Here is a 14,822-nt window from a genome sequence, read left to right as displayed (position 1 = left end):
CACTTTCCAATATTGTAGAGGGTCATTCCAAGTATCACTGAAACCAATCTTACTCCATTAAACCTGCTTACACATGTGCCTTGACTCATGAGGAACATATCTATCACTTTGACCAGTAAGCTCCGCCCTTAGATTGTCTGCAATTTTGAGCAGTTTGAAAAACATTTAAACCAAGGATTTCTGAGCAATTTGCGTGAAACTGTGTCAAATAAATGTGTGAGGACCTTTTTCACGGGTTCAGGTATGTTGGTTCAATTGCTTGATCGCTTAATCATCTGCCTTGAAACCACAGGGTTGCTGGTTAGAATCCCACCTCATGTAGACTTCATTATAATTGCATTGCACACAACATGACTGTATCAATGAATGCATGTGCAATTGTTAAAGATGACGTGAAATGCTTACTTGAAAGTAGTTATTTTCAATGTATGATGTACTTCATTCGCCCTTTTGTTTTGTTTTGTTGGACTCTCCTTTCTCACTGTCTAATGCTGTGGATTCAATAGCTCGACCAGTAAAGTGTGAGCCTCATGTGTCAAAGGTCCCTGGTTCAAATCCCATTCATTACAGTTTACATTTAAATTGCATTGTACAAAACATGACCCTACAGTAGTGTTAATTCAGACATGTGCAATTTTTAAACAATAACATGAAATGCTTTTTTGAGAGTAGTTGTTTTTTATGTATGACCTACTTTCTTGTGAAAATAGCCGATCTACAATCTCACAACTTTCAGATAGCAACACGTTGTGAGCTTGTAGATCGACTATTTTCACTAGTTTCCATTCCGAGGAGACAAAAAAAAACTTTATTGGTAAATGTTTTGTGAACCAGTGATCTACAGTAGTTAGCGAAACAGAGGCTTGGTTCATAACGGACGGAAAAACCTATAGATATCAACAGACACCATCAGGGAGGCCATATCTCTAGCTCAATGAGAAGAGAGGCATTCTGTGAATCCATAGGTCGCTGGTTCGATCCCTGTCCCCAACAATGCGTTGAGGTGATCATCATTTGGAATTCCCCCTATTCCCATGGATTGGATCCACTCATCACCAATCACACCTGTCACATGCACAGTACAATTGTTAGGCACTTTTACTTTACTACTCTACTCTACTACAATTACAGCAGATGACAGCTTTAGTTACTTGTTACTTTGCGGATGTAATTATTAATACAACACCTACAGTAACCACATACTGCCGATCTACAATGTGACGCATTATGAGCTTGTATGTATATAATAAGCAACCCATGCATGATAACTTACCACATATGAAATCCAATTCTGTCTATCCAATGGCTCAGTCAGTACTGCAAGACATGCCTCTCTCTCACTCTGTCACTGTCTGTCTGTCTGTCTGTCTGTCTGTCTGTCTGTCTGTCTGTCTGTCTGTCTGTCTGTCTGTCTGTCTGTCTGTCTGTCTGTCTGTCTGTCTGCCTCTCTCTCACACTATCTGTCTGTCTGTCTCTGTCTCACACTGTCTGTCTGTCTGTCTGTCTGTCTGTCTGTCTGTCTGCCTCTCTCTCACACTGTCTTTCTGTCTCTCTCTCTCTGTCTCTCTCTGTCTTTCTCTGTCTCTCTCTGTCTCTCTCTGTCTGTCTCTCTCTGTCTCTCTCTCTCTCTGTCTCTCTTTCTCTCTTTCTCTCTCTCGCTCTCTCTCTCTCTCTCTGCCTGTCTCTGCCCTATCCCTCGAAACCGCTTATTGCTGCTTGCAGCTATATTTTATATTTATTATTGATCTTGCATTGTGTAATTTACTTGGATTATGTAAAAGCCCATGCGGCCTGGGCATCTTTGTCATTGAATGAAAACATAAATAAAGAAAATGAATGAATGACTGTATTGTCATGGTTAATACATGTCTAGTATCTGTGACATATAGTCACAGTCAGATACTGCTCTTTTCATCTAGTTAGGATTAAACATGGCTGTCTGGCAGACTGGTTAGTTGGTGCCTTGTGGTGACCTGGGAACTTGGGAAGTGTGTGCTGCTGGACACCGACCCAGATGACTCCTCATCGGTCTCCTCACAGCTCTGGAGTGGTGGAAAGTAACTAAGTACATTTACTCAAGTACTGTACTACAATTTTGAGGTACTTTTACTTTACTGGAGTATATCCAATTTTCAATACTTTTGCTTCTAGTACATCTCAAAGGCAAATATTGTACTTTGACTCCACTACAATTATTTGAAAACTTTAGTATAAGTATATTTTGATGCCAATACTTTTGTAGTTTAACTCAAGTAACATTTTGAGCACAGGCCTTCACTTGTAACAGAGTATTTCTACATTATGGTTTGTACCGCTACTTTTACTTCAGTAAAATATCTGAGTACTAGTTCTAGCACACTGGATGACGGTGCTAGAACTCCTCACTGCTCTGGAGTGACACTCTCCTGCGAGGCTGTGACTGTGAGCGTGCAAACAAACGACAAAACAAACAACATGGGAGAATGCCAGAGACATTGCTCTCCGTTTGTAACGTAACTTTAAACCCATTATGTTATGCCGCCCAAATCCGTTTTGCAGATTTCAGTGGTTTTTATGAGGTTTAAAATATATAGGTCTATAATTTGGGGAGAAATAAACTGGTACGTTTGTGTTTTTTGTGGACAAATGTAGGACTATTTCATAAAGCGAATAGACAATGCATTGCGTGATAACGCTAACCTTCCCGGTGGTCAACACAGGACTCTGTGGCGCAACGGTAGCGCGTCTGACTCCAGATCAGAAGGTTGCGGGTTCAAATCCCGTCGGGGTCAGCCTTTATTTCGTAAATTGTGAATAAGTCAATTTAGAAAGCGTGAAAAGTAGTTGCATTTGCAATAACGATTTCCGTCCATTTTATATTGAGCAGAATCAAGGGGATATGAGAAATGCACTCTATTCCTGTAGCTTTACGAGCTAATTCGTACAACGTTCAACTGAATGATGGTGGAGATGGACGTCCTGCTCAATTACACAAACGCCAGAGAAATCCCATTTGCAGTCACAACTTGTAAGACGATAAATTATTGCCTCAACTCCAGTCAATTAGATTTTTCCCTTTCAGAGTAGGGCTCCGTGTATGGCTTCGATATCGTAACTACATAATTTTTGATACACTGAGCATAGGACTCTGTGGCGCAACGGTAGCGCGTCTGACTCCAGATCAGAAGGTTGCGGGTTCAAATCCCGTCGGGGTCAGTCTTTATGTCATAAATTGTGAAGGCGCTAATTTAGAAAATGTGAACATTTGATGCATTTGCAATAACAATGTGACAGTGTAGGATAAAAAACGGCCATATTTCCGTGTAACTTCCATGTAATAGTCCAATAACGGTTTACTGAATGAAATAATGAATAAAAACGAATCCATTTCAGTATTATAAGTGAACCAATTCAGTATAGGCAAGAATCTTGCCTATATCATCTTGCCGCAACTCGCAAGATGTTTATTATATTAAAACCAGAGATCTTTGACGCGAGTGTCCATGCAGCAAGCCTACAAAATGATTTTAATAAGCAAATTCAACTCAATCATACACGCTAATGTAATCAGCGATGTAACACACATTGACATTAAAACCGGAGATAGGTATATCCAAGTAACTTCCATGCAGTAGGCCTATTGCTAATGGCTCCCATACATACGGCACTTTAGATTATTAGTTTAACTTATCTTCCTAACGGTGGCCAGGCCAAGGCCCCCCGAACAACCAAACCAGCGCAGCATCCAGCTATTTGTGTCAGGAATGTCCAACCATAGGCCCACTAGACCGCAGTGAACTTTTCGCATTTTCTCCTCAGCATGAGACGGTGTGCGAGGTCATTTTAGAAGCCCCAATAAGACAGAAGCCCCCCACCCGCTATTAAGTCGAATACCAAAACGCTCGCCCCAAAACACAGTCACCCCGGGTCAAATCCGGCGACCTAGGAACGGTCGCAACCTGGTATCGTTCTTAAACGTAACCTCAGTAAACGATATGCCTTAGGTTTTAAGGCATAGTTTTACTGAGGTTAAGTTCAGGAATAAGGTTAGGTTTAAGGCTTAAACCTAACCTTATTCCTGAACTTAACCTCAGTAAAACTATGCCTTAAAACCTAACCTTATTCCTAAACTTAACCTCAGTAAAACTATGCCTAGCCCTAAACGTATTAACCTTATCCTCACTTCCTAAAGTAAAACAAATACAAGAACCGGTGGGGGCGAGCAGTCCGCGAAAAAAATAAATGGGGGTGAGCGTGTTTTGGGGCGAGTCTTCTGGTTACCCTTAAGTCTTAAGAGAACTTCTATTTGTTTTTATTGTTCCTCATGTGGCACCGGTCAGCCCCAGGTAACTGCCAATGACCCGATAGCGAACCAGCCGAGTATAAGGCGTGCCTGGCAGGTGGTAAGAAGGTCCGGGACATAATGGTATAGTATGGGGGGGATAGGGTTTGGTTTAGCGGTAACATAATGCCTCCCTATAAGAAGAAATAGAGGAAGCAGTCTTCCTGTCCTTTTGAAAATATCATATCATATTGATAGTCCAATATACCTATAGACTAGACTAGGCTAGCTTTTGGATGTCAGTTATGCTGCTGATTTGATACAGCTGATGAAACGAACCTTTTTAATTTTACACGTGTGTGTTCGAGGAGATTAATTGGCCCAGTGATTCAAGGTCAAGTGAGGGGATACAGGATAGGTGGGCACTTAGGGACATCTGCGCACCTCGATGTAAAATTGGCTATTTTGTCCAAAATGTAAAAAAAAAAAGGTAATATAATATTAAATAATGTAAATGGTGTGAACATGCACGGTACATCATTACTAGACTTAATTTTATCCTTCAACTTCTTATTAATGCCCCAAAATGACTGGATATACAGATGTTGTAGCAATTGAAAAAAAAATCAAAATATTTCATTTTTTAACATTTTGGACAAAATAGCTAATTTTACATCGAGGTGCCCAGATGTCCCTATGCCCACCTATCCTGTTACAAGTCACGCATTTTTTTTCCCAAGGAAATTAAATTGGTGATTTAAATACAAAACAATGATGCTCTTTTTATTCAGTAACACGGGAATTTCGATTAAACAAAATTGAAATGTGTAAAAATAAATAAATACTTTGAATATTTTTGGTTTGGTTGGGTCAAGGTCACAACAAGAATACTATGGCTGTGGCATTTAATTATAATTATATAGCAATTTCACAGTTTATTGCATTATAAATTGCAGATTGGCCAAACAGATATGTTATGCCATTACTAAAAAGTCTAAATCCTTAAAAAAGGAATATACACAAAATAAATATTAGAAGGTTTTCATCCAAACTAGACTCTTTGGGATATTCTGCCCTGAGAGAAATGGTCTGTCAAAAGTTATACCCGCAAATTGAGGTTCCATGATTTGTATGAAATTATTTGAGTGAAGTTACAAAAGTATTGACATCAATATACTTGAAGTATCAAAATTAAAAGCATACTCATTATGCAGAATTGTCAAATTATGTAGGTTACAAATGTATAAAAATCGTATGAAAATAGCGGATATACAAGCTCACAATGGGTCCCATTGCAACGCACTTTAGGGCTTAAGTGGGGTAATGTATGTTTTGTAATAATAATCAAAATCTACAAAGTTACTAAAGTTTTCAAATAATTGTAGTGGAGTAAAAGTATAATATATGACTCTGAGATGTAGTGGAGTAGAAGTAAAACACTACACGTAAACACAAGTTACACAACAGGTTTACTTTGCATATAGTTGCACAGCGGAGTTTACATCTTGCATCTTGTATCTTTTTCTTTTCAAGATGTTAATTTGAAAATGAGATCAAGATTCAAGCGGGATTACAAGCATGCAAATATACTTTCATAGCTTCAAATTAATAATAATAATAATAATAATAATAATATAACAACAACAACAACAACAATACTATACTGCTAGTAATAGCCTAATAATAATAGACTCATAATGATCTTAAAATGTTGCAATATTTGTACATATATGAATGCACCTATATAGAGTTAACATGACATTTCCACCATGATTATATTAAATTAATCATCCTAGTACAAACATAAAAACACATTAGTCAGCTGTAAATAAAACAAGTGCTTTCCGTGCGTTTTCTATTGAGCAGAATCCAGGGAATATAAGAAATCCATTGTATTCCAGTAGCTTATACAAGATGTACTTGAGTAAAGGTACAAAGGTATTGGCATCAAAATATACTTGAAGTACCAAAAGTAATTACTAAGGTTATGTATAAAATGTATCAAAATCTTTTGAAAATAGCAGATCTACAAGCTCTCAATGGTGATGTGAGCAAGTAGATCTGATCTGCTGTTTTCAAATGGCCGAAATGTATATATAGGGCTGAAGTGTATATGTTTTGTAATAATAATCAAAATCTACAAAGTAAAGTTTTCAAATAATTGTAGTGGAGTAAAAGTATAATATTTGCCTCTGAGATGTAGTGGAGTAGAAGTAAAAGTATTGAAGATTGAAACACTTCAGTGAAGTAACAATTCCTGAAAAGTGTACTTAAGTACAGACTATAGCCTACTTGAGTAGATGTATTCCAGTAGCTTTACGAGCTAATTCGTCCAAAAGTTCAACTGAATGATGGTGGATATTGGACGTCCTGCTGAATTACACAAACGCCCGAGCAAATCCCATTTGCAGTCACAACCTAGACGATAAATTATTGCCTTAACTCCACATGTCTAAACATGTTGTAAATTAAAGTCAATTTGATTGTTTCCTTTTTTAGAGTTAGGCCTATAGTTTAGGGTCTCCATCACTTAAAGTCATGTGTTTGGGTTGGACTGGAAGTGTGGGAGGAGCAGTGGTTGAAGAAGTACTCACATTTTCTTTACTAAAGTAAAAGTATCAGTAACGCAATATAGAAATACTCTGTTACAAGTACAAGTCCTGTATTCAAAAGTACAAAAGTATTGGCATCAAAATATACTTAAAGTACTAAAAGTAAAAGTACTCATTATGCAGAATGTCCTATTTCACAAGTTTTCAAATGTATAAATGTAAAAATAAATAAAAATGAAATAAAAAAAAACATTTTGAAAATAGCAGATCTACAAGCTCACAACATGCTGCAATGCAATGCTATTTTCAAATAGCCAAAGTATATATAGGGCTGAAGCGGTTACTGTATGTTTTGTGATAATAATCCAAATCTACAAAGTAACTAACTAAAGTTTTCAAATAATTGTAGCAGAGTACAAAGTACAACATTTGCCTCTGAGGTGTAGTGGAGTAACATACTCTAGTTAAGTAAAAGTACCTCAAAATTGTACTTAAGTAAAGTAGTTAAGTAAATGTACTTAGTTACTTTCCACCACTGGGGAGGAGTTGGGGGAGGCTGTTTTTAATATTCTAAAGTAAGGGGGTTTAGGGCTACTTCAGGGATCAGTCCCTTTCGATCGCGTTATAAGGACGGCTGTGCCTTAAAGACGATCGAGGCTAAATTAACATCACTTTTGGAGACCAATTATTCTATTATTTATACTTTTATACTTTTACGCATGGTGACGTTTGGCAAACAGCGAGCGATCTAACGACGGGGACTTGGGTTTTTTAAAAGGGGACGAAAACCCTTTCTTTTTAACAAGGCATTTGCCTATTAGGAAATAATGATGCCTTGTGTGTGTTTTTAAACTTTTAAAACTTGTCTTTAGCTGTGTATTGTTGACCAGCATTGATCTGAATTGTATTCATTTCATTGTTTTTATCAGTATTATTGTTCATTCTTTTTTTATTCTTTTTTTCTTGAAATGTAGCACTTTTTGAGATTTGGTTCAAATATAAAAGGGCGTTACAAATATTTTTTTAAATTATTATTATTATTTGAAATGATGGAGTACATGGATGAGAAGTTCGCCTTGAAGAGCCAGGCGATCATCAAAGGCACAGATTACTACATGGGACCGGGTGGATCTCTGGACCAGGTGATGGAGGGTCTGGATGGGGTGCAGCAGCAGTACTACAGCACCAAGACCACCTCGTCACCCAAGGGTGCTCCACAGGCCTTCGACCACCATCACGCACGGATCATGGAGCGCTCCTCGCCCTCCTGCGGAGAACAGAACGGTAAGGCAGTGGAGGAGAAAGTATACTCACATTTTTTACTTGAGTAAAAGTATCAATACTGCAATGTAGAAATACTCTGTTAGTAAAAGTCAGGAATTCAAAATTTACTTGAGTAAAAGTACAAAAGTATTATTATCAAAATGTACTTATAAGCACCAAAAGTAGAAAGTATAGTCATCGTGCAGAATGTCCCATTTCAAGTTCAAAATGTATACAAAATATTTTGAAAATAGCCAATCATGAGGCATTGTGAGCTTGTTGTAGATCTGCTATTTTCAAATGGCTGAAATATATATAGGGCTGAAGTGGCTAACTGTGTTTTGTAATAATAATCCAAATCTACAAAGTATAGCAACTAAAGTTTTCAATAATTGTAGTGGAGTAAAAGTACAATATTTGCCTAAGAGATGGAGTGAGTAAGTAAAATTACCTCAAAATTGAACTTAAGTACAGTACTTTATAGTTACTTTGCACCACTGTTTATTTGTCACTATATTTTTTATGGGGTATACAGCTAACTATAGCTTGTGTGTTTGTTGCCTAGATCGTTTCTGCATGCGAACGACGCGAGTCCCTCCTTCTGCATGTTATATTAGCTGAGAGGTTGCCTGTTGAATTATGAGGAAGATATGAAAATGTGTGGCTATTCATATGCATATTATTGACACAATGCAGGTTTTATTTTAGTTACTAAATAATACTGTGTGTGTGTGTGTGTGTGTGTGTGTGTGTGTGTGTGTGTGTGTGTGTGTGTGTGTGTGTGTGTGTGTGTGTGTGTGTGTGTGTGTGTGTGTGTGTGTGTGTGTGTGTGTGTACATAGGCCTGTACATAGGCCTATATGCAGGCCATATATATATATGCATTTTAAAGGCTCTTTCTTATTTCTTTGGAAAGTCTACCATTATGCATAAAATACAGCCTGCCAATGCAACCTGTCCAACTGTCATTTATAAGCCCTATAGTGTCTTAAGGGCTATGTTCTAAGTAATGTATTGTATTTAATACATCATATCATTCAAAGATATGTGATTTATTTTATAGTACAACATTACTCTATTTTATGCTTATGGCATTTTGTTGTCGTTGTTATTATTGTTATAATTACTTATTATTATTATTATTATTATTATTATTAATATAATCATCATTATTATCATTATTATTATTACTATTATTAATATCATCATCATCATTATTATGATTATCATCATTATTATTATCATCACAATCATCATTACTAATATTATGATTATGAATCTTCTGCAGGTAATTACGGCGTTCCAAAGAGTGACGTGGAGGACAGTACATTGCACGCGGAGCTCGGCAGGTCAATGGACAGTTGTTGTAGCCTGAGGGTCAGCTCTCCTCCGGTCATAACGGCTGGACATCAGGACAAGACGGAGCTGGAGGACATCGGGGACAAGATGTGCGACAGCAACGTGTCCAGCAGCAAGAAGAGGAGACACCGGACCACCTTCACCTCGGCACAGCTGGAGGAGCTGGAGAAAGTCTTCCAGAAGACTCACTATCCAGATGTTTATGTCAGGGAACAGCTGGCCATGAGGACGGAGTTAACGGAGGCCAGAGTGCAGGTATTTATTTGAATTTAAATGTATTTATTTTATTTTTTAATCTCAACGTGTCGTTTTAGAACTTTTTAGAACTACTAAACTGTCTGTATTATACTCTATAGTATAGTCCACTATTTCCCAAACCTTTTTAGCTCAAGACCCAAAAGAGAAATGTAATAGACGTTTGCCCGGAACCCAAACTAGTGAAAATAGCCGATCTACAAGCTCACAATGGGATGCTTCGCACCGCGTTGTGAGCTTGTATCAGCTATTTTCACCACTTCTTAAACATTTAGTTTTCTAATTCATGGCATTTTATTTTATCTTTTTATTTATGTATTCATGAAATTATTTTAGAAAAATCTTAGATTTTTTTTTAATTCATGAAAAAAATGAACAAAAAAAGTTTTATGTTTTGACATTTACTCGTGATCCATAAAAATTGGTCCGCGACCCAAAGATGGGTCCCGAGCTACTGTTTGGGAAACCGTGCTCTATTTCATTAAATTTTGTTAGATTTTAGATTAACATAGTATTGACAACTGCAGTATTGTTTTGCAAAATAGGAAATGATGGGGGTTTTAAATAATTTGTCCCTTTAAAATGGAGAGGATATAGTAAAACTCTTCAAGACAAATAGGATACAGTAAATCCTAAATCCCTAGCCTATTATGCGTAGACATATGCATAAATGGGAATTTTAAACACACACGACTTGAGCTCAAATCATTGATTTGGGAAATACTATTATTTGTTAAAATTTAATTAATTAAACATTTTAAAAACTTTTTTTTAATCTTGTTTCTGTTAAGCGACTTTGAGTACCTATAAAGTGCTATATGAATCGTATGTATTATTATTATTATTACTAATGCATTCGTTTGACTTAATCAAGGAGTAAAAAGCATTTCGGCTGCAGATTATTTTGCTAAAATATATTTTCAATTTGGGAAAACAAATCATGTATTCACGTTTCAGTTTCTGGATGCAGTTCTCAGCTTTTTTATTATGTATGTATTTTTTTAAAGTATTAACCCTAAATATGAATGATGTTCTGCCCAATCAGGTGTGGTTTCAGAACAGAAGAGCCAAGTGGAGAAAGAGAGAGCGCTACGGACAGATGCAACAGGCCAAGAGTCACTTCGCTGCCACGTACGACCTGTCGGTGTTACCGAGGACCGACGGATATTCACAGGTAGGCCTAGTGTTGTTGGACATCTTGATCACCACATATTCATTCATAAACAGTTGTCGATGACAAAATGACACTCGTGGTTTCAATTGAAACTCTAAATGAAAAGTTCAGACTGATGTCGTAGCCTAGCTAGTGTGTTGTCATGCAATGGTCGAGACGGGCAACATTTGAACAAAGGTTTTCCGTCGATAGTCTATGGAAGGATCGATGTTTCTATTCAGTGGTGGAAAAGTACCCATATTTTTTACTTAAGTAAAAGTATCAATACTGCAATATAGCCTACTCTGTAAGTAAAAGTCCGGAATTAAAATGTACTTGAGTAAAAGTACAAAAGTATTGGTATCAAAATGTACTTAAAGTACCAAAAGTAGAAAGTAGCCTACTCATTCACAATGCCTTGCACCGTGAGGCATTGAGAGCTTGTAGATCGGCTATTTTCAAATGGCCGAAAGGTATATAGGGCTGAAGTGGATAATGTATGTTTTTTGTAATAATAATCAAAATCTACAAAGTAACTAGTAACAATAGTTTTCAAATAATTGTAGTGAAGTAAAAGTAGGCTACAGTATTTGCCTCTGAAATGTAGTGGAGTAGAAGTAAAAGTACAGAAAATTGGAAATACTCCAGTAAAGTAAAAGAATACCTCAAAATTGTACAGCACTTCTTACACCACTGCTATTAAGTTCTCCTAATATACTCTACTACAATCTATTTCGGTGCCAATGTAGTCCTATATTAATTTCCTTTTTAATCAATTGATCAATTGTCCATTAATCAGCAAAATTCTCATTGCTGCGTTGTCATCAATTCATTATACCCCATCCTTATAGATAAGAGCCTTGAACGTTGATTAGACCGTCTGTGAGGTGTCATGGATTTGAATTAATGGCTGTTTCTCGGATTTCATGAGCTATACGATTTATCTAGCTGTCAGCAAAGGTCAGCCTTAGATGAGGTGAGAGAAGACGCAATATGTCACTTCTTTACAGGCACTCCCCATGCCAGCAATTAGAGATTAAGCCTCCAATATTGTAGTTCTCTATAGTTTTTCAAGCCATAAATCTTCTGGTTGGAATCCTTTGGTTGGGGTGTGGTCACAGAAATAAGCCTCTTTTGCATTAGTGGATGTTGTGTGAAGGTATAATCTTCCAGAGTCAAGACAAATTAATTGTAGAGAATTGTATATCAGTACAGTAGAGCTATAGTCAGAGCCCCGTATCTGGATGAAAATCACATTGGAATTCTGTTCCAATGTCTTGTTTACCCCATCATATGTTTCTCGTAGAAACGCTTGGATATTACCCTGCCCTTCCATGTGTTGATGCCGATCAAACAGAGGATTGTCTCCCTGTTTTGTTTTTGTTTGTTTGCTTAGTTTTTTGTAGTTTTTTTGCTTTTCCTATAGGCTGCATTATTCAGTTGGAGGAGGGTGTCTTTGTCTCTTAAACGTGGTCGACTTTATTTGCATTCTTGTGGGCTTGAGCGTTGTTTCCTTTCCTTTCCTTTTTTAAGAGTCTGATCCTGTTTCGTGAGCATATGGTCGACTACTTTTTGCCTGGAATGGACATTTTGCCAAGCTTCCTCCTATAACCTAAGTTTACCAAATCGTATCGACTAACATGCAGTATATCATTGTTTTTGCATCAGAGTATCTGATGAGCTGGTTATTATAGCTGTATAGATACAGGCTACGGAATATTGCTTTAAATTGACAGTCCAAAAAGTAGCCTACACTTCATCAAATGTGGCAAAAGTTGTCTGTCTATCTATGCATTCTGCTGAGGACGTGCTTTGGGTCAACATTGGTGCTGTATTTTGATGTGACTGACGGCATTGGTAAAACAGTTGGTTCTCATGCTACAGCCAGATTTGTCATGCTCCAGATACTTATGCCGTGACTTTAGTTTATCTAACTGTCAAATGAAGAGCTTTGTTCTTTAACAAACCACGATTGGGTTGTGGTATGTAGGCCTGGGCCACTAAAGAGATCCGAAAGAAACCCTTTTGTCAGTTAACCGTGGATATCCGTTGTAATGTCTATGTTCTGTATGTGATGTAACTCTGTTTTTAATAGACTACTGTGACGCCAAAGACAAATTTCCATGTGTGAAAAATGAAGTAGTTCTCCTTCTCCTTCCACGATATTACTGCCCTGTTTATGAATATTTTTCCAATAAGATAGCATATAGAAATGTGAGAATTTGTGAGAAAAGAAAGTGTGCAACATTTTATTAATTCATTTATTAATCTCAGTCACTTCACGTAGAGGAGGTCCATTAGCTTGTTTCAGTGACCTAAATTGAACCTTGCATACTCTATTGACGGCATATATTAATTTAATCTCTAATTTGGCATTTGACATTTGGCACAATGTATCCAAGGGAAAGTAAATGTATGTGATCATGAATTTGGCCATATTATAATTATAACAATGCATTACGTGAGAGATGATAAGTTCTGTTACCTTAGTTATGGGTGGGTTAGTGCACTTGTCTGGAAAATCATCAATATATTGTTGTGTGGTCTGACAACATGGGTTCACATCTCATGTCCTGTCTGCCCCTGAAAATCAAATAAACCAGGGTGCAATGGCCACTTGTTTCAAGGGGAAAAAAGTCCTTGAACTTTCAATTAAGTTGTAAGATAAGTATCAACACAGCAGGGAGTTTGCAGTGAAATAATGCCACACACCACAAGGCAGATAAGTTAAGATAAGATGAGATGAGATGAGATAAGATAAACCTTTATTGATCAGCAGAGGGAAATTCAGGTGTCAGCAACAGCAGTGAGAATAAAACACAGGAGACGTACTTGGTAAGAGTAGGAGCCAAACAAAGATAAATAAGAATAAATACAAAATAAAGATAATATACAATACTGAACTACTGGCACTAGTATCTGCATTGACTCTCTGAATGAGTGAACAAATGTTCATAGTCTACCAATAAATATAAATTAAATAGATGTAAGTATATGTATGCATACTATACATCTATTGCTAGTGAATATATGAATTAATATATGTACAGTGTATCAGCAATGGATATACTGGTGGATACACACAAAAATCGTCAGTGTTAATTTAACTCTGAGAGAGTACAATCTCAGAGTTATAAATGGATAGATTAACACTAGGGATTTTACTGTGTATAATCATCATTGTTAATATAATCCCATCTCCCACACCTCCCTGACAGATTCCCAACAATCTGTGGCCCAGCCCGTCTCCAGGAGGCTCTGTGGTGTCGTCCTGCATGCTTCCCCGTGGCTCTCCGCCTTGTGTTGCCACCTACTCCCCCTCTCCGCGGGCGGGGGCCGCGGCTGGTGGCGCCGCGGTCGACCACGGCTATGTGACCGCCGGCTTCCCCGGCCAGCAGAACCAGTTTGGCCACGTCTCCCTCAACAACTTCTTCGGCGCCACCGCCGACTCCCTCCTCGCGCCGGCCCCCAACGGCCACCACGCCGTCTTTGAGACGAAGCCCGAGTTCGAGAGGCGTTCGTCCAGCATCGCCGTGCTGCGGATGAAGGCCAAGGAGCACACGGCCAACATATCCTGGGCCATGTGATTGACCTGTGGTTGGTCGTGTGGTGGGTGCGGGTCCTCGGCCCAACATATCCTGGGCCAAGTGATTGATCTGTGGTTGTCGCGGTGTGTGTGTGTGTGTGTGTGTGTGTGTCTGTACGTGTGCGTGTGCGTGTGCGTGTGCGTGTGCGTGTGCGTGTGCGTGTGCGTGTGCGTGTGCGTGTGCATGTGCGTGTGTGGGGATCCTCAGCCCAACACCCGAAGGACATATTTTGCTCTCTAGCAAAAACCACTGACTGAGCCGTGCATATCGTCCTTGGTTCTTCTGGTCATGGCTGTGTGTGTGTGTGTGGCTGTGTTTATCGTTTCACATATGCATCACTCCGCGCTACAGGCCTGGGATTATTAATTCACTTCAATTTATGTTGTTGTGTGA

The 14,822-nt window shown here is 38.1% G+C and overlaps 1 protein-coding gene across 1 annotated transcript; it reads left to right on the top strand.

Annotated features, from left to right (window-relative positions):
* Positions 1-7,859: 7,859 nt before the first annotated feature.
* Positions 7,860-14,429, top strand: alx1 (ALX homeobox 1; the record flags this gene model as incomplete). Its single annotated transcript, XM_084059396.1, has 4 exons — positions 7,860-8,097; positions 9,364-9,689; positions 10,735-10,863; positions 14,061-14,429. 4 exons carry the CDS (start codon positions 7,860-7,862, stop codon positions 14,427-14,429), a joined length of 1,062 nt encoding a protein of 353 aa, XP_083915522.1.
* Positions 14,430-14,822: the final 393 nt, after the last annotated feature.

The sequence above is a fragment of the Gymnoscopelus microlampas genome (genome assembly GCF_963454915.1).
Source record: "Gymnoscopelus microlampas genome assembly, chromosome: 6".
Classification (NCBI taxonomy): domain Eukaryota; kingdom Metazoa; phylum Chordata; class Actinopteri; order Myctophiformes; family Myctophidae; genus Gymnoscopelus; species Gymnoscopelus microlampas.
This window is presented reverse-complemented; position numbering and strand designations above follow the sequence as displayed.